The 26,238-nt window shown below is 32.3% G+C and overlaps 4 protein-coding genes and 1 non-coding gene across 6 annotated transcripts; 1 reads left to right on the top strand and 4 right to left on the bottom strand.

The window, feature by feature from the left end:
* Window positions 1-636: 636 nt before the first annotated feature.
* On the bottom strand, window positions 637-1,662 carry LOC145138675 (uncharacterized). Its single transcript, XM_079072716.1, has 2 exons — window positions 1,231-1,662; window positions 637-1,154 (listed from the first exon to the last, which is right to left on the bottom strand). The coding sequence occupies exons 1-2, from the start codon at window positions 1,571-1,573 to the stop codon at window positions 676-678; spliced, it is 822 nt and encodes a 273-aa protein (XP_078928842.1). The 5' UTR covers window positions 1,574-1,662; the 3' UTR covers window positions 637-675.
* Window positions 1,663-2,671: 1,009 nt separating this feature from the next.
* On the bottom strand, window positions 2,672-2,745 carry TRNAV-CAC (transfer RNA valine (anticodon CAC)). Its single transcript has one exon. It is a non-coding gene; the product is annotated as a tRNA-Val (tRNA).
* Window positions 2,746-2,821: 76 nt separating this feature from the next.
* On the top strand, window positions 2,822-5,983 carry LOC145138080 (uncharacterized). 2 transcript variants are annotated; one of them, XM_079072228.1, is made up of 15 exons: window positions 2,822-2,929; window positions 3,038-3,125; window positions 3,213-3,259; window positions 3,449-3,538; window positions 3,646-3,699; window positions 3,785-3,862; window positions 3,961-4,029; window positions 4,110-4,265; window positions 4,359-4,506; window positions 4,730-4,761; window positions 4,892-4,981; window positions 5,063-5,167; window positions 5,283-5,429; window positions 5,527-5,636; window positions 5,715-5,983. In XM_079072228.1, exons 1-15 carry the CDS (start codon window positions 2,894-2,896, stop codon window positions 5,788-5,790), a joined length of 1,326 nt encoding a protein of 441 aa, XP_078928354.1. In that variant the 5' UTR covers window positions 2,822-2,893; the 3' UTR covers window positions 5,791-5,983. The 2 variants fall into 2 exon arrangements, with proteins under 2 accessions (XP_078928354.1, XP_078928355.1); XM_079072229.1 differs by having other exon boundaries at window positions 3,476-3,538.
* Window positions 5,984-15,759: 9,776 nt separating this feature from the next.
* On the bottom strand, window positions 15,760-17,813 carry LOC145137130 (serine/threonine-protein phosphatase PP1 isozyme 2-like). Its single transcript, XM_079071266.1, has 4 exons — window positions 17,156-17,813; window positions 16,411-16,970; window positions 16,112-16,320; window positions 15,760-16,016 (listed from the first exon to the last, which is right to left on the bottom strand). The coding sequence occupies exons 1-3, from the start codon at window positions 17,352-17,354 to the stop codon at window positions 16,147-16,149; spliced, it is 933 nt and encodes a 310-aa protein (XP_078927392.1). The 5' UTR covers window positions 17,355-17,813; the 3' UTR covers window positions 15,760-16,016; window positions 16,112-16,146.
* Window positions 17,814-20,080: 2,267 nt separating this feature from the next.
* LOC145137016 (ras-related protein Rab2BV) lies at window positions 20,081-21,466 on the bottom strand. The gene is made up of 3 exons (XM_079071159.1): window positions 21,343-21,466; window positions 20,925-21,115; window positions 20,081-20,723 (listed from the first exon to the last, which is right to left on the bottom strand). Exons 2-3 carry the CDS (start codon window positions 21,087-21,089, stop codon window positions 20,235-20,237), a joined length of 654 nt encoding a protein of 217 aa, XP_078927285.1. The 5' UTR covers window positions 21,090-21,115; window positions 21,343-21,466; the 3' UTR covers window positions 20,081-20,234.
* Between the last annotated feature and the right edge of the window lie 4,772 nt (window positions 21,467-26,238).

Genomic DNA, 26,238 nt, shown 5'->3' on the forward strand with positions numbered 1-26,238 from the left:
AATATTACTAATAAGTTTATATTAAGAAAAAGTAAGATAGATAATATTTTGAAATTAATATCATAGCAGCACCACGTCGTGATCGATTTCTGTTCACGAAGTTTTTTTACCATGGTTTTTTTTTTGTTTCTAACGTTTGACAGGAAAAGAAATGCTGTAAGCTATTTTATATATAATAAATGTAATATTTTGCAATTTACACCGACTTGGACTTGGAAGTGATTGGTGAAAATTACTCTCAAATTACAATTGTATAATTGATTGTTTTAAATCGGAGATTACAATTCTAATCATTATAATATTATATTCGGATATTTGCCGGTTGAAGAGCAAGGAAATCTTATGGTGGAAGAAGATAAAAGTGGCGGTGGATGTGTCTATAGGTCGAATGCTTTGGAGATAATATATATATATATATATATATATATATATATATATATATATATAAAGGATAATTTTTTAATTTTAATGTATTGTGTTGTCTTGTACTAGTCAAACCAAATGGACAAATAATATTATTAGTTCAGAACTGGACCTCCAGTCCAGTTCTGTTCTATCTGGTCCATGTGCCAAACGGTAGCAATCCAGTTTTGTTCTATCCAGTCCATGTGCCAAACGGTAGCAAACAGATCAACACTCAAAAGCACTTCATCAATACAAAAGAGTAATTTGCGGTTATTTTGGCCTAGGCGCAGCCCATTCAACAGCCAAGATAAGATTATCATAACCATACCCATTAAGTTTAGCAATAGCTTTATCACCATCTTCCCTCCTCACGAAATTAACAAACCCGAAACCTCGACTCATCTGAGTCTTTTGATCCATTGCCACATAAACACGTGAAACGCTACCAAACGGCCGGAACAGCTCGTGCAAGTCAGGTTCTCGGGTGTCCTCCGACAGGTTATTTACTCGAACTGAGTTCTCATCATTCCTCCGCCTCATATCAGCACCACCTCGCTTTATGGGTGGGACATATACATCTCCTTTCTCACTATCATCAGTGACTGATAAAACTGAAGGGTGGTTCAGATTCTCAGCCTTGTAGGGGCACTTTGAGGTCCAGTGATCACCTTTCTTACCACAACTCCTACATACTATCAGAACAGCTCCGCGAGTTAATGGATCCCCAGATGCATTCGTGTCTTCTTGACCTTTGGATAAGAATGAAATTGCAATCTTAATTAAAGAAAACCAGAAAGAATCTATATAGATAAACCGAACGTGCACCTGGAGCTTTAGGACGCTTAAAGATGATTTCTTCTGTAGAAACCATGGTTAGCCGGGCACCGACATCCACATGAACAGCGTCGCCGAACTTCAACCATGAACGCCTCTCCACGGCGCTCTTACTGAGTCGAGAGGTGGCGAGCTTACGAACACGTGTTGTGGTGGTTATCTTAACCTTGTTACCGTCGTTGTTGAACTTATACTCGACCACCTTCTTTACACCGTGTTCGTCAGGTCCGATCACCTGTTTGGGAAGCAATGTGGAGTAATAATCTTTTTCGTCATCCTCTTCATCAAGCTCTCCCCATCTAGGTTTTGGTATTGGTAGTAGATCAACCCCCATGGATGATGTGCTTTTGTAATATAGCGATACACAAGAACTCTTGAACAAAGTACCCTAAAAGATGACAAGCGTAATTAATTTGTTAGATAAACCGGTTTCATGTGTTTTAATAACTTAGATGATCTTAAAGAAACCTAAATAAACCTGCTTTCCTATCGCATCAACCTTTGATTTAATCTAATCCCTTTGTTTGAGAAAAAGATTTGCGAATCAATCAAACAACTGAACAAGAGTGTAAACAGAATACGGGGTAAATTAAAATTCTGATCCCTCCACCTAGCTGTTTTCCAACCTAAATAAATATTTTTACAATTTTGGTTATTATTTTTATAATATACATACACTCAATCAACTATTGACATGTAACTCGACATCACAATTGGTTGTTTTTTTCTTTCAATTTAATGATTTATACACTAGGCCACTTCATACGATTCTCAGTGAATTTGAGTTGTGAAAAAATGTTGGATTATTTTTCGAAAATTGTGGACGCCAATTGCATACAAAATTAGAAATTATGGGTTATAAGATGGTTAGCTGGTCGTGAAGTAGCTCGGGATGTTTAAGTTCAATTTTTTAAGGAAGGTATAGAACATAATCAGAAAAATCAACAAGTTTAATTGTGATAAGTGTTACAGCAAAGTAGCATGATAGCTGGAAATCTGATACCTACTATTATGTCGTTGTGGGTTCATTTCAAACATATTTGTGCAACTGGATGTGTAGCCCCATATATTAATTAAATAAACAATTTAGCTGAGATGATCTTAAATAAATGGTGTTAACCTATCTTATAAACCTTTAAATCAATTCACTTTTCTAAAGGAAAGGAGATTTATATATTCAAATCAATCAAGTTGGGAGTGCAAACAGAATCGGACGATAGTGTAAATAGAATAACCTTCCAATACATTATACATGGAACTTCTTTCCTAAAGCAAAGTTATAGACTTAAAACATGATTCTTTAGATGATTAATTGTAAATGTTGAATTAACTATTTGCAAAATGTAAGTAACACCTTATAAGTTGTCTTTAAAATATTCATTGATTGAATCTTATATAGATGTATAGTTTTAGAAAAATATAACTAAAAATATGTCTGAGCCCGGGTTCGAACCGGGGACCTCTAGTGTGTGAGACTAGCGTGATAACCGACTACACCACCCAGACACTTTTGACTACTTTTATGTTTTAAATTATATTAATATAAATATGATTTCTTCATAAAACAAAAGTTTCCGTTAATTCCCCATTTTGGCGACGGCATGCGAAAACTGTTGATAGCCTAACCATCTCAATCGCTCTCCCGCTCCCTGCAATGGCGTCTCATCATGCATCTCTTGGTCGTCGAACGGTTTGAATTTTGAATTTTTCGTATTACAAACAATTTTTTCAAGTTAATTTAATTTTTGTGCGAGCAATGGTTTGTTGGATCAATTGATGATAAATTTGTTCATTCTAGTTGGAAGAAATTCGTCAAAAGAGAGCGGCTCAGAAATTAAGCAAAACATCGTCCGGACCTGATATCACGAAGCCTCCAAGCCCTAAAGGTAACTTTTAATTCGATCAATGTGTGTAGGTTACGTTGATTTTCGTGGTCATATTCATTGAATTCTCTTTATGTTTTATTCAATCAGCGGCTGCAGGGATTTCGAAATCATCTAGCAGTACTGGAATTTCAGAGGTTCGTATTTACTAATTCGATTGTGTCTTCTCGATAAATTTTCATCACATGTTGATTAAAATTGCTTCATGTATTCATCATCGCAATAATGTAAGAATAATAGGTTTACATTGCGGTTTTAGAGAGACTAACGATATGTTAGTTAAATATTAATTCCGAATTGCATGTTTTGTTGAGAGAATGTTGCAGTATGATATTAGTGGATTGGTATCACAGTTACAAGATTTGCAGAAAAGGAATGCCAAACTTGACAAAGAGAATAAAAACTTGAGTTCACAGGTTTTATAGTTTTTCCTATACTATTTCTGTTATTACCCCCAATCTCCATCTCTTTGCTTCATGCTTGATGTGATTCCTTATTGTTTATGGTCTTGTTGGTGTTTCAGCTTCATTCTAGGGAAATTGAAAATAACATGCTTGTGAAGCGAGTGAATTCTCTGGTATGTGCTCAGTTGTTGGGTCATGATCATGCAGTTATTGTTTTGCTTTTTTGAATTTTTATAAGCAACAGCTATTGGATTACAGGAACAAAATACAGTACCATCATTGAGAAAAGCTCTTAAGGATGTTGCAATGGAAAAAGATGCAGCAGTTGTTGCAAGGGTACAAATGATCAAAAGATTTTTCTAGATTCTATGTGATGAAGTTTCACACTGACAACATATATACCAATACTACCAAACACTGATGTTTTAGTGTAGGAGGATTTCTCAGCACAAGTTCGATCGCTCAAGAAGCGTCTAAAGGAAGCAGAAGAAGAACAATACAGGGTAGTAAGCAATATGCATCATTTTTTTGTGGTTGAAAAGTCAAATGATTTATGTATATATTGTTATAAACTCTTGAACAGGCCGAGGAAGATGCAGCTGCATTAAGAGCAGAGTTAAACTCCCTACAAAGACAAACCATCAATGGAAATGTTGGTGCTGGTATCTCAATGGGAGGCCCACAAGATCAGATGCAAGCTATTGAGAAGGAGCTTGCTGAGTTGAAGATCCAGTTAGAGGTTTGAATGATTTATGACAAGTGAATTTAATTACTTTTAGAGGTTCTTTTAAATAAACACTTTTTAGCTTACTAAATTTGGTTACCTAAATAGCAAGAATCAATGTTGAGACGTCAAGAAGGAATTTTGAGACGACAAGAGCAACAACAGTTAGCAGAGGAGAAACATCGAATATCTGCCATCATTTCTGAAAAGAGGAATTTAGAAGAAAAACTTGCAGCCATGTCCAACAAGATCTCAGGTGTTAATAAATTGAAGTACATTTTCTGCTCCTTATTTCACTTGATCAACCTTAAATACATAATAAATTGTTAAACTTATGATAGATAAGATGGAATACAATACTGTTAATTACTGATCTCTATAATCCTTTCTTTAATGTCTGTAAAACTCCTCATTTTGATGTCCTTACCCAAATTCACTTTTTATCATTCTGATTTTGTTGCTTTCTCATGCAATGCCAGGGGTTTCAGGAAAAGAGATCCAATTCACATTGGTAAGGGAAAGGAAATGATGCTAATAAATGCAAAACATAGCAATGTACATAGCAAATGTATCAACCAGGAAATTTGTATTATTATTTCCTATTATATTATTATATTTTTTATTATCTTTATGGATTGTAGGAAGACAAAGAGAGACTTGAGAAGCAATTGCATGACATGGCAGTAGCTGTTGAGAGGTTGGAAAACAGCAGACAGAAGCTACTATTTGAGGTAAAACTATTTCACTATAATTTTTGTTATTTTCAACATATTGACATAAAAAATGAGCTTCAATTATTATTTCATCCACAGATCGATTCACAATCTTGTGAAATAGAAAAACTTTTCGAGGAGAATTCTAACCTATCTTCAGCTTATCAAGAATCAACAAGTGTAGTGGTACAATGGGAAAACCAAGTAAGTTTTTTTTATTTTTTATTTTATTTTTTATTTTTTTTTATTTTTTTTTATCTATTTCAACAATATAAATACACCCATTGCAAATGATCATGAGATTATAATTCATATGTAGGTTAAAGATTGTTTAAAACAAAATGAGGAACTTCGTATGATGATAGATAGATTAAGGAACGAACAAGTTACTAAGATACCAATTGCAAATCATCACGAGATTATATCAGAATCCAAAGAAGGTGGGAATGAGATGGTTTCCCTAAAGGTTAGTGAGTCATTCAATCTCTCATAAATTTCATTGACTTTCTTTCTATAGAAAGTCATTTTTTCTGCATTAAGTCAAAAAGTAATTATGGATGCAGGGTCAACTTGCTAAAGAACAGAGCAGGGGAGAGACACTATATGCTGAGGTCCTACACCTCTCTGCTAAACTCCAGCAACTCATGCAAGCCTACAATGGTCTCACTCGAACGTATGCCTTCATTTTTATTTTAAATTCAAATTGCTTTTGGTCATACATTTTTTCATTTTTTTGGTTGGTAATTTGCAGATATAAACCAGTGTTGAGGAAAATTGAGACTAATTTGCTGAAAATGAAGCGAGATGGTTCTGTGGCAGTGCAGTAAAACCGGAGCCAAAAGGGGTAATTTCTTATTTCATGTTGAGAATTGATTTCTTCATGATAATCTAATTTCATTATAAAGTAATCGTGTCAAGAAACTGTATATTTTGCAAGAATGTGGTTTTTATTTATTTATTTATTTTAATTTGCAAACCGGAGCCAAAAGGTTTATATATTTGACTATTTGTTATGCTAAAGTTCATTTCAGGATTATTTGGATTAGTGTGCATGTTATTGCTGTCACATGATAGTTGCACACTAATTATTTACTTGAATAAATTTTGTTAAAATTTATACAATTTTTTTTATCAAATTATTATATTACTCCAAATTATATTAAATTCTCTAAAATTGATCAAAAATTGTGTGGCAAGATTAATAATATATGCATATTATAACCAAAAATGTCCATGATAATTATTAACCTTGTGTATATGTATAGCATACATATATTCATATAACAGGCTCCATAGAAACTCACGGTTTACCGTAATATATATATATATATATATATATATATATATATATATATATATATATATATATATATATTACAAATCTTTGTCGATGAAAATTATTATTAGGAAATATATGAAAGATCAAAACAAAACACAAGACACATTAGTCATTGACCTCAAGCAAAGAGAAGTGACATATATTCTTAAATATATTAGTGCTACTGTTTTGAACCCATAATGGTTTTATGGTATGGACTAGATGGTGGCTGATAATAGTAAGGCGAGGCTGGTGGACTTGGTATAGGAGATGGTGGTGGAGGGGATGGAAAACCATATGAGGGTGGAGATTGACCTTGTGATGGTGGTGGTGGATATGATCTTACCGGTGGCGTTTTTTTATGGGAGGGTGGTCGATGATGGTGGCGAGATGATGGTGGACATTTTGATGATGGAGGTTGTTGAAAGCCATGAGAAGGTGGTGGGCTTGCATACAATGGTGGTGGACTTTGAGGTGTTGGAGGTGGTTGATGGCCTTGAGATGGTGGTGGGGTTTGAGACGATGGAGATGATTGATAACCTTGAGAAGGGGGAGGACTAAGAGATGATGGAGGCGGTTGATGGCCTTGTGATGGTGGTGGATTTTGATATGGAGGTGCTTGATAACCTTGATTAGTTGGTGGACTTTGATATGGTGAAGGTGGACTTTGTGATGAAGGTGGTTGACCTCCTTCAGATGGTGGTAGGCATTGAGACGGGGGTGGCTGACATCCTTGAGAAGGCAGTGGAACCTGAGATGTCGGAGGTGGTGGATTTTGAGATGGAGGTGGCTGATAACCTTGAGAAGGGGGTGGACTATAGGATGAGGGAGGTGGTTGATGTCCTTGAGATGGTGGAGGTTGATGACCTTGCGATGGTGGTGATCGATAGCCTTGAGAAGGTGGAGGACTATGAGATGTTGGAGGTGGTTGATGGCCTTGAGATGGTGGTGGACTTTGAGACGATGGAGGGGGTTGATGGCCTTGAGATGGTGGTGGATTTTGAGACGATGGAGGGGGTTGATGGCCTTGAGATGGTGGTGGTTGATATCCATGAGTTGGTGGTGGACTTTGAGATGGTGGAGATGGTTGGCAACCTTGAGATGGTGGTGGACTCTGAGATGATGGTGGTGGTGGGCTTTGAGACGAAGGGGATGGTTGATAACCTTGAGAAGGTGGTGGTTGAGATGTTGGAGGTGGATGATGGCCTTGAAATGGTGGTGGTTGATTACCTTGAGATGATGGTGGTGGAATTTGAGATGAGGGTGGTTGATATCCTTGAGAAGGTGGTGGACTTTGAGATGTTGGAGGTGGTTGATGGCCTCGAGATGGTGGGGGAGTTGCATAAGATGGTGGACTTTTTGATGATGGAGGTGGTTGAATGCCTTGAGATGGTGGTGGATTTTGTTGCGAGGGAGGTGGCTGATAACTTTGAGACGGTGGACTTTGAGGTGATGTAGGTGGTTGATTGCCTTGAGAGGGTGGTGGATTTTGAGATGATGGAGGTGGTTGATAGCTTTGAGAAGGTGGTGGACTTGCATAAGAAAGTGGTGGACTCTGAAATGTCGGAGGTGGTTGGGATGGTGGTGATGGGTTATAGCCACCGTATTGATTTGGCATTCTTCCACCACCAACCACATCAGGAGTGGTGGTCCAGATTGTCACTAGTGTGACCAAGAGCACAAACTGTGATTTTGTTAGTTTCATTGTTAAACCTTATGCCTTATGATAAATCAAGTGGCATAAGTAGCCTTTATATAGTAAAAACATTTGCCCTCATATGTCAAAACATTGTCACATGACCATGCACGTGATATATACATGCATAGAAGTTGGCGTTATAAATCCTTCATTTCTTGAAGAGGTTTGACCATCTTTTACTACTATGCATATGAAGTTTGACCTTCTGAAAGCTTAGTTTCCAACATCTGTTTTAATAATCGTATAAAAGAATGTATGTTTTATAATTTATATGTATACTAATTAAATCAAATGTGTGACATACACTATTTTGAATATAAAATCATGTACACTAATAAAGCTATTTTAATTGGTCCATATAACAGTACATAGATTAGTAAATATTTGAGTAAAATCAAGGATCCAAATTCTGGTAATACGAACACAAAAACATGTAGAATGTTTTCAGGTTTCCATTTTTATGATGCCTCGTAAATTGGAAAAATAATGATGATTGATAAAAAAAAAGAAAAAAATGATTCACTGGAGTCTAATGCTTAGATAAATGCGATGCTTTATTTATTATTATATTTCTTTACTTTTTATGGTTACAATGTATGTAAAAACTCTTTGATTTAACAATATAAATAGATTTTTACGATTTTCACAATAGTATATTTTCTTATTGGTATCTGAAAAGAATTTGTTGTACAGTTGTCTTGCAATTAGAATAGACAAGTTGTGATGACATTTAGGAGAGTTATATCACACTGGTATTTCCCAAGCCTCTTTGGCATGAAATATGGCCATTATTCGAGGGGTGTTGTTCGAGCGTTACAAGGATGATAGAATTCGTTGGGATTTGAAATACGAAATCATTGTATGTAACTATATACAAATTTAGTAATATCTCACTCTTTGTCACGGATTCTAATTATTTAGTTTGATTTGGTTCGGTTTCGAAGGTTGTTACTTATTGTTACTAAATAAATAGTAAACAAATCTCAGGTTTGTTCCATTTAAGACTTTAAGTACTTGAACTTCTCTTGCAACTTTTTTACCACTTTCATTTATGTTTTATTCATGTGAAAAAAAGTTAAAAAGTAACTTGTTTATTTGGTTGATCATGTTTGACTATGACATGACAATTATATGTCTCAACTTGGAAACCACTGTCACTTGAAAAAAAAAGTACAAAAATAAAATAAATATAGTGTTAATTTGATTCTTTGTCGTAATAAATAAGAGAGAAAATGCAATTTCTTCTTCATTTGCGAGAAAAGGTTAATGTCATAAAATGAAACAACAATACGTGGTTTACAACTTAGGTCATTTGTCTTTTAATTATATCAAATAGACCACTAAATTATTTTTTGGGTTCTTAAGATGTAGATATCAATAAGATAAACTGCTAACGAATTCTATGTGGTGTCCGTTGTTGCGACATTCTCATTTTCACAGTCAGAAAATACTTTTTTTATTTATTCTTATTTTAAAAGAGAGTATTTATAAATTTGCGGAATTTGTTCTCAAAACATAATATTTGAATATATCCAAAGAAACATATTTCATTATAAAAAAACTTTGAGATGTCATCGTCAATACAGATACATAAGCATAAACTTGTTTTAACATGCCCTTACATCAATTTATTATACTATGGCCTAACAACTCCTCAAATCACTCATCAACTCTGTGTCTTCGTACTGCTACCTGTGATACAAAGAAACTAAGTGGGTCAAGTTTGAAGGTCTGATGAGTACATATAGTTTTCAACCCACAACAATTAAGTTTTTTAGTCATATAATTCACATCAAATAATTCTCCTGATTACATATTCTTATTATTCTCACTTACTGATCATAAAATATTGATCTCATGGAACCTATCCTAAGAATCATCATCAGCAACGGATAGACAATACTGCTTCGGGGATTCCTATAGCATTATATGTTAATAAGACAACCATGAGGGATAAAGTACGTCAAATGAACAGATAGTTCATTAACACCTACAGGTTGTGAGTCTGCCAACATTTCCACTGGATTGTCTAGAATAGTTTGTGGTTACCATCTATACTTTGCTAGATATCATCATTTTCATCACTCATCACTACCTAATATATTTTATATATGAAAATACATATACGATTAAATCATATAATTCATCTAACACAAATATCAGATAATAGACACACATAGCATTTAATCATCTACATACTTTATATATATATATATATATATATATATATATATGTGTGTGTAAACTGAAAGTAACTATGCACTCACTTGTTAAAGTGGATGACTGGAAAGTTGGGCAGCGCTTCGCTTCAGCACTTAGTTTTTCCTTTGATGTGACCTAAGTTCAGTTATCACTAAGTCTTAGTTTATTATTTCTTATGACTAATGATAGTCTAGATTCCACAACAATCCAAATGTCTACATCAAGATCTATCAAGTAAGGAACAACCAGGTAGGATCATATTGGAGGTAGGGTCCGTTTGGTATACAGAGTATATTGTTTGAAAAATCCCACTTTAAACACATCGCTAAATTCAGTCTAGACATCATCCCTGTAAGTAGATCAATCAGTATATTGACATGGAATCACTGATAAATCTTATTTATAGATTCATAATAACGATTATGAATATAAATATAAGTTACACTAAAAGTAATATGAATATAACTTAACTTACAAAGATTTTCCTAACAAAAGTCTAGAAATTGCACTGCCAGAACTCCGACTCGAGAGCTACTAATGTCGGGTACCTAGGGAGGCAGGGACCGCAGGGCTTCGCAAAAATACCCTAAATACTAAGAAAAATTGGGCTAGAATCGAAAGAAACTCAAGAAAGGAGTTGGGGTTTTGATTTGTGAGGAGCATATACGGATGACAACTCGTATATATAGAATTTAAAAAAGCGCGTTGATGGGATGTCAAGTCCACCAAGCAAATTACACCCTTTGTTTGCAAATAAAACGTAATATAATGGTAAAATAGGGTATCGATCCTCGGGAAAATGGTTGTATTCAATCACCAATGCAATCTAATAGAACTAGTGTAAATAAACTAACTAACTACAATTAAATTAAAAGGGGGTGTTGTGATTGCTTGAAAACTAAAAGACTTGAATAACTAAAAAGCTTGCAATTAAGCAAGATGGTGAGATGCTCAAATGTTGGGAACAATTGGTTAACCAAGACAATTCAACACAATGAACATTTGTGTGTTTATCATTAGGATTCAATACAAAGCTTATCATTCATCTCAAATTGGTTATAGCAATCATGAAACATGATATGTCAAGATTCCTCATAGGTAGTATGGAGGTTGTGGAAGCCCACAACACACCTTCTTAATCAAAATCAAAGATCCAATTGAAGCAATTGAACCCAAGAAGTTGATTAGCCTTAAGAATGAAGGAATCCCTAATTTCTAGAGGATGTCAATGCTTACACATCCATAAAGGAGCTATGATTCATAAGCTAGAGATGATTTCTACCATCATAAAGCTCTTGTTCTAAGTAAATTCAATGATTCAATGCAAAACCAAAGAAATAAACCAACAATTGCTCATTCAAGTATCAAGCTCATGATCAAAGTATCAAACAAGCATAAGAAATATGAACTAGAATCATAAACATGAGATAATTGATAATCAAACATGAATCCTTCAAAAACCCACAAACATTCAAGGGTTTTTAGCCAAAGTTAACCAAATAGAGAGTTTAGCCACTCATGGCACTAGAACAACAATCACAAAAGTCTAATTGCATAAAGAAACTACCAATAACTTGGAAAGATGAAAAGAAATGAGTATTGAGCTTCAAAATCGCCTTCTCCTCGTCTCCAATGGTGTAAAATCGAAGTGATACCTGATAGATCCCATCCCCCAAGGTAATGGCAAGTCAAATGACCAAAATGCCCAAAACTGGGCAGTTGCGCGGGTACCCGCGCGACGAAAATTCCACCCGCGCAAGTGCTGCTGGAATGCTATTGGCTCATTTTTCCTCCACTAACCATCTCATTACCAAAGATTCTCTTGGTCCCCTCCATATCCCACATGATTCAAACTAACCAATCATCTTCTAGCTTCAAATATGGATGCTCCAAGCCCAAAATAAAAGTTCATGATCCATCTTCACAAGCCCACTTCATCCAAGCCTTTAGCTTTTTAAGCCCAAATCTTCTTTGGTGGATCCGCCAAGCCCAATAATGCATCAGAAAGCCCACTAAGCCCAACTCCAGTCAAACCGCAACCGCAATGAGCTCCAAAATCCTGCAAAATTCCTCATGCAAAATAAAAAGTCCCCGATACGATCCATGATAAAGAAAATAAAGAATATACAATGCAATACTAATAAAAATAGATAAAAGTCTAAAATAAACTAATAAAAATAAGGAAATAAAATAAGCTATCATGCGCCGTGCCTGGTGATGTGGCTCATTCTACTTACGACACGTGGCGGAAATTAGTTGGACCTGTGTGGTCCCTTCTAGAAGACCCTGCGCGTCACGCACCCCGCATGCGCAAACTTTTTTCAGATTTTCAAAAATTTGTATTTTCTTCATACGAACTCCGTTTTTGACGTTATTTATATTCACGCACAGCTATCGACGAAATCTACAACTTTCGTTTAGACTCCGTCAGATAATTCTCACTTTATTTATTTATTTATTATTTTAGAAAGTTTAGACTGCTAATCTCCGTTTAAAATTCATATCGTTTTCATACGATATCCGTTCTCGATTGTCGTTATATCGAATGACTCCTATTAACGAGATCTTCGACTCTCGTTTAGGTTGTTTCGGCTAAAAATTAACCGATCTAAAATTCGATTTTTGTCCTAACACAGCAGCGCTAAACTTCGAAAAATCACAACTTCCTCATATGAAGTCGGATTTGGACGTTCTCTATATGCACGATCTCGGTTTTACGATCATTACGACTTTCGTTTAGATTACTTAAGTTAATAAGCAACCTATCTCCGATTCACTATTTACAACACACTCTGTTGTATCAGGTTGAACGCGAAACTTTAAATGATCATAACTTCTTCATACGAAATTAGACTTGGACGTTTATATCCCTGAAATTCTCATCACGACTACTCCAACTTTCATCATGGCTACTTATCCTAATTAATATTTTATTTTAATATTTGTTTTAGCCTTATCTATTAAGTTTTCGCCTAATATTATATACACATATAAATCAAATTGATTCAAACAATTTTCTTTTACTTATTCATCAAATGATTACAATTGTTAACCAACGTCGGTTACATATGTTAATAATGCATAGCGATAAACGCAGGAATTACATATGTCATATTCAAAATGGCATAATTTTGTCATTTATGTCTATCTAGTGCTGCTATTGTATCATATTCGGATTGAAATGTAATTTAATAGTGTAATGAGAAAGCAGAGAAAAATATAATAATTTATTGAATTCAATTAAAAAATAAATATTTTAAAAAATAAATTATATGTCGTTGGTTGTATATCAATCTTATAAAAATTAATAAGTTTTGAAATTCCACAAAAAAAAATATGTTGGCAATGAATAATCTACTGAAAAAAATAATAGGAGTATAAATTTGGACAAAAGAAGTGAATTAAGGGTTCACAATCCACTTCATTGATTCCCTTGGTTGCATTTGCACGCATATAGTATTATCTAGTGTTTCTATAAAATTATTTAAAATTTTGATAAATTATATAGAAACTATCATATTTTGTATTGTTTTTACAGTTTATCCATTATATACTAATTCGGTCAACAAGACCTACCATATTTTGTATGTTTTTCTTCTACACAATGAGGTGGCTTTTTTTTTTACTAAAGCTACTTAACCTTAATAACTTCTTTAATTTGTCCACTTTTTCAATATGATGTTTAAAGAAATGTTGTTTTCATAAACATTATCTAATTTTCTAGATCACTACATGTTCTAACAATTCTCTATCTATATACAAAGTTGGGCTTGGAACACGACATAAGCTTACATTGGAGGAAGATAAGAAAATTGGGTTTGGAACACGACATAGGCTTACATTGGGGGAAGATAAGGTAATCATTATGCAGTTATTACATTCCAATAGCAATCATATACTACTATTTGTAGCGTTTTTTTTTATATTATATAGTATTTATATATTATAGTATTATACAAATGGTCTTTGATAGGTAATTCGCGAAAATTTAGGAGTAGATTAGTTTGTTGTTCAAATATATATATATATATATATATATATATATATATATATATATATATATATATATATATATAGAGAGAGAGAGAGAGAGTTAACATCATAAATGTTAGAATTAAGATGATAATTCATAATTGATAAGTATAAGAGCTAAATCTCTTAACAACTAACATGATAAATGGATTAATGTCCATAAATCAACCCAATCCAAAAATGTCATAGTTAAACTACTAGGCTTGTTAGCTTGTTACAATATTCACAAACGAAACTCCACAATATACGAAACGAAGAACAAATGGTCGCTTTCTAATTAAGTCAACCCACAAAAAAATTCAAGTTTTTGGTTTAGACTTATTTAAACAAATTAGATTTATCCCAAAAATCATTTTTCTTTTTGTCAAGTAGCCTAACAATGACTTACAAGCAATTACGGTGGTAGCACCGCTATAGTGCTCACATAAATCATGGTGAATCGCATTAAACGCGTCGCTATTAGCGTCATTGCTATACAAGACCACTCTTTGATACAACTATTATCAAGAAAAGTTGTCAATCAGCTTAAGAATTTTTACGGACAAATTATTGTCTATTTCTCACAACTCCTCACCGATCAACGCTTAAGCATCTAAATTTTATGCCTAGGTATAACTATTAAACATAGTTCACTTATACTAACGTTTTGAAGATACAAATCATAACATCCTTTGTTTTTAGTCAAATTTGAAAAATCATTTAAGGTTTTGGAAATCATATTTTCATAAAAATATTACAACGAAAAATCTCATACATTTTCAAACATTAAATAAATAAAAATGTTTCAAAACTAGAAAACCACAAAGGATGTCTCAAGCATACATCAAACATCACTAAAATAGCATTGGTACAAAGTCAAAAGGCCAAAAACATGGAATAAAAACGAGCACTTGTATATCTCCAATTGCTCATATAAATTTGCATCTCTATCCGCAAGTGTCTATAACTTCATTATACGAGACACATCAAAATAATACGCTACACTTAAAAAAATGTGGCGAGACACAGGTTTTTGACTCCATAAAAGTAATAATATATAAACACCATATGAAAAGACATCAATATAGAATCACATAAACATCTAACAGAAACTATTTGAGAAATGCTTAATCCCCGCCTAGCCGACTAATCCATTAACCTCATTCTACCGACAAGCTAATGCCGAACGATTTTTACAACCTTGGAATTAAATCATTAACTTCTACACCTAAATGAGAATTCAAGTACTTGGTGTTTTATGAATAAAAATGAAAGGAGTTTAAAGTAGATGTTACCCACCTCATAAAGACATGTTAGCTAAAAGGGAGCACATCCACAAGTTTTTTTTTAACATCAAACACATACACACACTACTACTCTTAAACTACTCGTTTTGTCTCCAATAAGACTTGAATTGAACCCTCACTTAAAAAACCCAATTAAACCCATTTTTAAAAGACCCAACTCCAGAGATTTTCTATCTGGATTAGTTCACAATTCTTTGGTGTCTAACAACAATTAGTAGTAGTAATAGTAATAGTAGTAGTACAGTGTCAATCATTGCAATTTACAAACCCAAATGTAGTTGCAGTCTCATCATAAATTGCTATGTCAACGGTTTAAAACCACAGACTCCATTAATAGTGTTTTAAATAGGAAGAAAAAATATATATATAAAAAAAAAAAAAAGTAGCAGCATTTTGTGGTCATCCTGGAACTACCCCTTACCTTAAAAGCAGAAAAAACTTCAACAAAAGGTCTTTCCAACATGTTCTTCACAGAAAACCACAACACACCACTCCTGCTGTCATCCATCTTCAATTCTGCAATCACAATTCACAAACAACCAGAGGACAATTATGTCAATTCACTATTTCACACATAGGCAACAAGTTCAAGAAAATAAATTGATACTTACCAGGTCACCAATACAGCAGAATTCAAGTCACCGAATTATAAAAATCTAGGTTTTCTATCAGCTGGCTTCAAGATTTGGAAAGAACACATTAAGCTCTCATCAACACTCATCATAGCACCAGCATTATCAAATTCACCACAATAATTTGGAGCAGAGAATATAGTAACAAGCTGTCTATCAGCAAAGAATTCATACCCATCTTCTACAACCTGCAAAAATGACAAACCAACATTCCAATTAGTCAATTACATACATACCCTCAAAACCATACATAAATGTAATGTGAATGTGAATAAAACCTGATGAGCACGACAAACAAGGTCCATATCATGCTGCATTAAGAACTCTGCAACTTTATCAGGACCAAAAGTATAAGAAACTCCCCTATCATTCATTCCCCAACCTTTAATGTCACGATTAGGATCTGACCAGAGTAAATCACAAAGCAAACCGGTGTCTGGAACATCAGTGGGGCGAGGTAAGTTTCTTATTTGATCTAAGTTTGTAAGATCAGGAGAAAGACCACCATGCATGCATAGTATTTTGTCATCTATAAGAGCAGCAACAGGAAGACAATTGAAACAATCAGTAAAAGTTTTCCAAAGTCTAACATTGAATCGGCGTTTACATTCGTCATAGAAGCCATAGATCCTGTTGATGGAAGCACATTCATGGTTTCCTCTTAAAAGGAAGAAGTTTTCAGGGAATTTGATTTTGTAGGCGAGTAAAAGGCATATGGTTTCAAGACTCTGCTTCCCACGATCCACATAGTCCCCTAGAAACAAGTAATTTGCATCTGGAGGAAACCCTCCATATTCAAACAGCCTTAACAGATCACCATATTGTCCATGAATGTCACCTGATTTCACAGAGATCAAACAGTTAAATATGGATTCTACACCATACAATCAGAATAAAAATCAGATAAGATCCTCACGACAAACAACAAATACGCAATGGAACAGGATAATGAAAAATCGCTACAAAACCAACAGTATTTGAAATTTGAATACATCAAGGAAATCAGATTATCGTTTTTCTTACCGCAAATCTTGATGGGAGCTTCGAGCTCTAGAAGATTAGGCTGTTGAAGAAAGATTTCTCGAGCAGCGGCACATAGTTGACGGATCTCCGCTTCCGAAAGCTGAACCTGCCGGACGGTTCTCGCTAGCCGGAACTCCAATAGCCGATTGATTATATCATCGAGTACGGCAGGGTCTATTCCCTGACCATTTTGAGCCATTGATCTCTAAATACTTCTATCTCCCTCGAAATTTCTCCGAAACCTGGGTTCTCAAAAACACCCAGAAACCCTAGATCGTAAAACAAAAGCAAACCACAAGAAACCGAAATTGCTTCGGCGATTTTCAACTACTTATTGTTAGTACATTGTTTTTGTTCCTCGGAATTTTTAATCATACACATGATGTATGCGCATGGACAAGTAGGGTTACAGAAAAATATTAACAAAAATTCAATTGCAGATAAAAATTTGGCGAGCTGACGGAGGAGGGAGGAGAAGAGGGGCTGCAACTCTGATTGGGCGGAGATGCCGAACTCGATGATCAAAATTCGTCGAGAACGATAAATCCGTAGTGCTTGTGTGGTTTCAAATTTCTGCTCTCATTTCCCAATCAAAACTTTTGTGCTGGTATTTTATCTTTCTGATTTTGTTAATCCAAAGACAAATTTGAAATCTAGGGTTTTGATATGCCCAAAAAATTGATGGTGGGCTATTTGTTTCCCACTTGTTTTTTTGGGATATTTACAAAATACTCCCCTCATGGTTTATGAATGTTAGATATACCACATCATGTTTTAAAAACATTATTATAGTCCTTATTTTGGTGCAATTTTTTTTTTTTGATTTTCTTATTTAAAAATAAACTCAAAAATACTTGTAGAATCTAGGAATCATAGACTTAATTTGTACCATTGAGATAAAAGACTTTTAAAAGTAGAGGGATATAATTTTTGTCACTCTTTACCGTAATTTGTTAGTTTACCATATATTGATTAAAATTATGATAGTCATACATAAAATATTGAATAGCTGGTTGATCGGTTTAAAAATAATTAGGGAATAGAAATTATGTAAAAATATATGTTAATTTCAAATGTTCATAACCTTCAATTTAAATGGAATTATGGAGTTTGAAATCAAACATTGGAACCTCTTGATGATTTTATATGTATAGACTGGGAACTATGTTGTTTCTAATGAATTTGAGTCTAGATTATATTGTCTAAGCAATTTATTTTACATTTGCAATGGTTTCAAAAGTTTGGGATATTTTTCATTTGTTTTATTTAGCAATGAAAACGTATGATTTCATAAGTGTTTCTTTTCTTAAGCATTTGTGCTATATTTCTTTCGGATTGAAAAAAAAAAAAAACAAGCGCATGCACCTGTTACATTAAACTTCAAGGTGAACACCCAATGGAAACTATATTTTTTTTTATAACTTAAACATATTTGTAGTGCATTGTTAAAATACCATTTGAATATGTTGCCTCATTGACAAATATGTGTGCGTTCATCCGAAAACAAATGCACCGCATGTCCTAAAATAGCGCAATGTTTTTTTTTTTAAATGTCGCTCTATTTGTTTAACTGAATATGATACATGACCATTTAAAATTGTTGCCTCATTGATGAATATGTACGCGTTCATCTGAAAACATATATACCGCATGTCTTAAAATACGTTACCAAAGCAAATCGAGGAATTGTCACCATATAGCACATGATTAGGTTTATCGTGTAAAAAGTTATAAAGCTCAATTAGCCAATGAAAATGTCTTAAGGAGTTGCATACCTAGGTTAGCCCCACCATCAAGCTCGAATTCCACTATGGGGAATGGTAGTTTCTTTTAAGATTGTTAATCAAACTGAACAAATCGTCCACATCGCACAAATCACACCACATAACACAATCTAAAACCTTGGTAATGTTGTTTATGGTTTGCAAATTTGTTAACCTACACGACGTAGTTTGTGGTTTAACAAATTTACAAACTAGAAACCGAACACTACACATGTAGTTTAATTTTTACTTGACAAATACGAGTTAAGAATGGTTAATTCCAAGGAAAAATAAACAAATAAAGGCAAATGAATGTTGTTTGATAGATGGACCATGTCACAATATTGTAAGGGATTCCTTGTTATAAACATATCCTATTTCTTGTAACTTTGATTAAGAGAGTTTAAAATTACCGTGAAAGATGACACAATCTACAACTTCAATGTTTTGCATTTTTGGAAATTCATTGTTTCCTCAGTCATCATAAGCGTTGAATTTGGAAACAGTTTATTGATGGTCGGAAATCTTAATTTAAGGAGGACATTTCGATTATTCCACATCGGAGGGTTAATTTTTCTATCTAGATAGGTTTGTGTTCTAAAGTTTGTATGGTTTCTAGTGTCCTAACCCATAAGTAAACCTAAACAATTAGAAATTTAAAGACAGAAAAAATAAAATAGTAATGGTTTGCATCTCACTAAACCGTACCGCAATACATAACACAATTTAAAACTTTTGTAGTGCTGTTTGTAGATCAAAAATTCTTAAACCATTTGTGTGACGTTGCAAGTATGAGGATAATACCAAACACACACAAAACATAGAAGTTAGAATTAAACATTCACAGCAAAATATGGGGGTTGTATGTCACAAGCTCACAAACTATGAGGGTTACATTGTAATATGTTATTTTCTTCTTTATTGTAATGTTGACGAGAGCAAGAGGCCCCAGCGTGCGTGGGGCGGTGTTGAAAGGATTTCATGCTTTATTACCTGGCACCCAATAGTCATATTCTACTTTAAAATTACAAAATGATCTCTAAACTATCAAGACAATCCACATTTGGTCCCTATTTCAATTTTCTCATTCAATTAACAGCCAAAATGAATATAATTTCAAAAGAACGGGGTCAAATGACAAATCACAGAAACGAGTCAACAATGGAATCCAAAATACTAAACCATATATCGAATTTTCACAAGAATTGTTCTCAAGTAAGATAGTATTCTACAAGGTCAAAAGAAGGTGTTTCTTGATTACAAAAAGAAAACAAAAAAAGAAATCTTTAGCTTTACCTCATCAAATATGTTTCAATTCAAGTTGAACAGCAACCTCTCTTTGTATTATTCCCAGATGAATCAGCGACATTAATGGTGGTTCCTTGACCAGGTAAAGGAGTAGGACCTGATGCTTCTTGAGCTGCTAATGCTTTCTTGCTAACGATATGATATATATCTGTCAAAACAGTTTGAAATGCTTTCTCAACATTATGTGCTTCAAGTGCTGATGTTTCAAGAAATGAAAGCCCTTCTTTTTCAGCGAGAGATTGGCCATCTTGTTCAGCCACTGCTCTGAGATGATTCAGATCAGACTTGTTTCCGGCCATCATGATCACAATGTTGGAGTCTGCGTGGTCTCTTAACTCACGCAACCATCTTTGAATGTTATCGAAGGTTTGGCTCTTGGTTATGTCGTACACCAGAAGAGCCCCAACTGCACCTCTGTAGTATGCGCTGGTTATCGCTCTGTACCTTTCTTGCCCTGCTGTGTCCCAAATTTGTGCCTTCACTGTCTTTCCATCAACCTGTTTTCATGTAATTTAGTCAAATCGGATCGTAGGCATTCTATCAAACACTTGGTACGCTAAATTTAATGGACTTTCGATTGGATTTTATCAAACAGGAGTAATTACTAATTAGACGATATATTAAGAGAAACTGTTAATCGGATCGTAGGTCTTTTAGGTTCAAAGAGAAATCAACAGGAAAAAGAAGGAAATTCAGACCTGAAGAGTTCTAGTAGCAAACTCAACTCCAATTGTTGATTTGGACTCCAAACAGAATTCGTTCCTCGTAAACCTCGACAGAATATTGGATTTTCCGACACCCGAGTCCCCTATCAACACGATCTTGAATAAATAATCGTACTCATTATCTACTCTATTAGCCATTAGTCTTTCCTCCTTCCCTCGCAAACCTATAACACAAGAAAATTTCGGAATTCGTTCAAATCGGTAGATATACATAGATCTAAGCAGATCGAAATCAGACCCACTACTTCTTTTCGATTGCAAACGAAACCCATCATTCCTTTTCTGATTGCGAACAAAATCCACAAATTTATATTCCAAAAACTAGCTCAATCACTAAAGAAAACATAGACAAACACGGATATCGTGTTGTATTGTATGTTAAAGACCTTACCGTAACTAAGAGATCGGGAAGAAAGTGAGGACCTCGCCTTGAAAATTTATAGGAGAAATGGATTAAAGTGAGCTTTGAAACAATTCAACAATGGAGAAAGAGGTTTGAACCAGCCAACGTGATTATATACAGCTTACAAGGGCAGAGAGATAATTACAGAGTTGGTTAAAAAAACAAACAAACTTACCGTTCCCTTCTCTCACTAGTCACTAGTAACATTGGCATATTTATATTTTTTTTATATATTTAGCCATTCAGGTACTGAATATATATTTATTATTCAAACAAATTAAGAAAAACTGTAATAAAATCTCTACATATTGGTCTCATAATCGATTTAGTCCTTATATATATATATATTTCAATTAAGTCTCAAATACCGGTAATTGTATTCAATTTAACCCTTTGACCCGGTCAACATGTCATCCAACTTTCAAAAATTACATTTTTGGCCCAGATTTCAAAATTTATTACAAATTTGGTCCAAAATTTTTTGGCCCAGATTTTAAATTTTGTTACAAATTTGGTTCAAAGTTTACCCTTTTTGCCCAAATTTTAGAATTTTATTATGAATTCATCCTAACTTTAGTTTTTTTTACAACTTTTTTTCTCAAAAAATTGTTTCTAATATGTTTTTTCGTTATAAAATCATATTTATACAAAAAAAAACGTATTTTTACATAAAAATCTTATATTTTCTATATAAAAAGTTTTTTTTAAAAAGTTTTTTGTGTATTAAATATCTAGTTATAAAAATATGTATTTATTAAGTATATAAATATATACAAACCCGTTTTTATAAAAATATATATACAAAAAGGTATTTTACAAAAAAAATATATACAAACACCTATCACCTTTATATATATATATATATATATATATATATATATATATATATATATATGCACACAAATAGGTGTGTATCTATATTTTTTTTATAAAATCGTGTTTGTTTATATTTTTTTATAAAAACGTGTTTGAAATTTTTTTATATAATACGTGTTTGTGTACATTTTATAAAATCGTGTTTGTATACATTTTATAAAAATGTGTTTGAATAATTTTTTATATAATACGTGTTTGTATATATTTTATAAAATCGTGTTTGTATACATTTTATAAAATGTATACAAAAACGTATTATATAAAAAATTATGCAAACACGTTTTTATAAAAAAAATGTAAACAAACACGATTTTATAAAAAAAATATAGATAAAATAGGTGTATGTATACATTTTTTTTATAAAATCGTGTTTGTTTATATTTTTTTTTATAAAAACGTGTTTGAATTTTTTTTATATAATACGTGTTTGTGTACATTTTATAAAAACGTGTTTGTATACATTTTATAAAAACGTGTTTGAATAATTTTTTATATAATACGTGTTTGTATATATTTTATAAAATCGTGTTTGTATACATTTTATAAAATGTATACAAACACGTATTATATAAAAAATTATGCAAACACGTTTTTATAAAAAAAATGTAAACAAACACGATTTTATAAAAAAAAATATAGATAAAATAGGTGTATGTATACATTTTTTTTGTAAAATACGTTTTTGTATACATTTTTTTATAAAAAAAGGATTTGTATATATTTATATACTTAACAAATACCTATTTTTATAACTAGATATTTCATATACAAAAAAGTTTTTATATATAAAATATGAGATTTTTATGTGAAAATACATTTTTTTGTATAAATATGATTTTATAAAACAAAAACATATTAGAAACAATTCTTTGAGAAAAAAAAAGTTGTAAAAAAACTAAAGTTAGGATGAATTCATAATAAAATTCTAAAATTTGGGCAAAAATGGTAAAATTTGGATCAAATTTGTAACAAAATTTAATGGGCCAAAAATGTAAATTTTGGACCAAATTTGTAATAAATTTTGAAATCTGGGCCAAAAATGTAATTTTTGAAAGTTGGATGACTTGTTGACCGGGTCAAAGGGTTAAATTGAATACGATTACCTATATTTGGGACTTAATTGAATAAAAAATATATATATATATATAAGGATTAAATCGATTATGAAGCGAATATGTAGAGACTTTATTGCAGTTTTCCCAACAAATTATGATATAAAAATCATATTTTTCGAATTGCTTCCTTAGTTTGATCTAGTCAAGTAGTCATTGTATTTATAAAAATTATCATGAGGTCATTTGGCAAAGGCGAAATGAATTGACGTTACATGTAGTATCATTTATACACCTCATTTAATGGATAATGTACTAAAATGACTATTTTATTTATGGCTTTTGGTTTTTACTATTTTTGCTAAACATGCCTAGACCAAGTTTTATGTGAAAAGATCGATCAGCTAAATAAGGCAAATCAATAGAAAAAGTGAAAAACATTTTATGTTTTTACCTTCTCCCATTTCTCCCATTTAATAATAGCAGTTATAAATAATAGTAGTTGTATTAAAATTTTATAATAATGATTTTAAAAATATATTAAATTGAAATGAAAATTTTACTAGAAATATTTGGAATAACAGTTTTTTTTCATACACCATAATTTATGTTTTATAGAATTGTACAATATAATATTTTAAAATATAAAATATTATTTATAAAATATTATTTACTGTTATTAATAATCTAGTTGAAACTAATTATAGTCCATGACTTTTTTATTCATTTATTAAAATTCATTCTAAATATTTGACACATTATATATTATATTAAATTATATATGAGGAATAACTTAATTTTCTAAACACAGAAAATAAGATAAATTTATATGATATAATCAATAGAGAATAAAGCAAAAAACTAATATTTAATTCGACATATTTATGCACCATTCAAAAAAAATGTTTTTAAAATATACAATGTTCAGTCATGCTTAGTTGCTTACAACTTGAAGAGCATTTACATATATTTTATCAAATACCATACATGGTAAATCTTACATCGATATGTTATCAAAAAGTAAAAGATTTGTATTTATTTAAAAGTATTAATAAAATTATCAAAATACGTTGGGGCAAAAGATAGTATAAAATATACATATTGTTAATATTGCATGAAGTACAAAATTTATATAGTCACATGTAAAGTCAATTTATTAAAAAATAATAATTTAAGCAGAGAAATATACCAAAAATATATTTTTCAATATAACGTTTGAATTATTATGCTTTAAAGTACCATTTAAATTTTGTTTAATACTTATGTAAAATATAAATAATATAATTATATTTTACAGGAAATAATTTCACGTTTTCAACTTGTCCATTGGTAGATATGATTAAATAAAAGTTTTTTTTATCTAGAAAACGCGCGAGTCAATATAGAAAGGCATATATTATATCATTATATGCCATTTGTTGAATGGGTAACTTTTTAAAAATATAGCTAAAATGAAAATAACTGAAATTTATCCAAAGCATATTTAAATACATAAAATATTCTTAACCAGTTTTTCAATAAATTTTATAATATATAATCATAGTATATAATATTGTAATCACATTTAATATATATATTTACTATATTTTTAAAAAGTTGAAAACCTTGATATTCATGAATCACACAATTCAACAGGATCCATTTAACCCGTCATGAAACTACCAATTGGCCATGTTACCGGGTCTGATATGATATCATTTTGCCACCTTCATCAAACTTCATTGTTACAAATGATTGAGAATCTATTATTATTATTTTAATTTGTTCTCTTATAATAAGAATCTATTATTATTATTCTAATATGTATTCTTATTAAAGGAAAAAAGTCCAAAAAAGTAGGGTTGGTGTTGTCTTATTTGATTGGAGAACTTTGAAACGGCAACGTTTTGGGGAGGGAAAGTTGACAAATAGGTATTTGTTGGCAAAGGGAAATGGCAGACTGTCAATGATGGGGAATTTGCCACTTTGACAGGGTGGGAATGTTTCTTTGTTGGTTATGACTTCCATGTTCTCCTTTTACAACTTCTCACATCTCCCACCTCTATTTCTCTCCCTCTTTTTAATATAAAACACTAATTATTATTATTAAATATATATTAAAGTTGCGGAAGAAAGGAATAGGAAATTTGGAATATTTTGTCCAAGTTTGGTCCCTTGATTTACATATCCGGTCCCTGTATTTCTTTAATTAGTTTATTCATGTCCTTTTGTTTGTGTTCCATTCAACTTTCCATTTTTTTTGGCAGAATTGGTCCCTGTATTATTGTTGGAAGTTAGGAATACTAAATTTGGATGTTTTTTGGCAACTTTGGTCATTATTCTTTACCCATTTTGACACTTTTGGTCCTTGCAATCAATATTTTTACACTTTTTTGGAACCTTTTAATATTTAAAGTTTGGCTACAAAACTTTAACGGTTTGACAACTTTGATCCCTTTTCTAAAAAGTTGCTAATTCCTACCCCTTTAATACTTTAGCCATTTTCACACTTCTGGTCCTTGCAGTTAAAACTTTTACATTTTTTGTCTGGGGCAAAGCCCGGACTTTTCATCCTTGCACTTTCTATGTTTGTCATATTTATCAATTCGGAAACAACATTGAAAGTTTCTGGCCCCCGCGTAGCGGGGGTAACCTTTCTAGTTATATATTAAATAAGTACTTTCGAATTATTTTTTAAATATTCACAAAATGATAGCTACATGTGATATTAACAACTAATCATTTGTTATATAACACATTTGTTATTAACAGGGCAATTGCATAAAAGATATTAGGTTCATATATAATTTTGATTTTGACATTGTATATTTTTTTTCTCAATTAAATCATTAAATTTATAATTTTTTGTAAATTTAACCAATCGACCGTTTTGCTTCAAGTGTTTTATGTTTCTCACATGTCGATAAGGCAAAAAGCTGATGTGAGTTACACATATGATCGTAGTTGGCAAACATGT

The sequence above is a fragment of the Lactuca virosa genome, chromosome 9 (assembly GCF_052849685.1).
Source record: "Lactuca virosa cultivar CGN04683 chromosome 9, Lactuca_virosa_CGN04683_v6, whole genome shotgun sequence".
NCBI classification, from domain to species: Eukaryota; Viridiplantae; Streptophyta; class Magnoliopsida; order Asterales; family Asteraceae; genus Lactuca; species Lactuca virosa.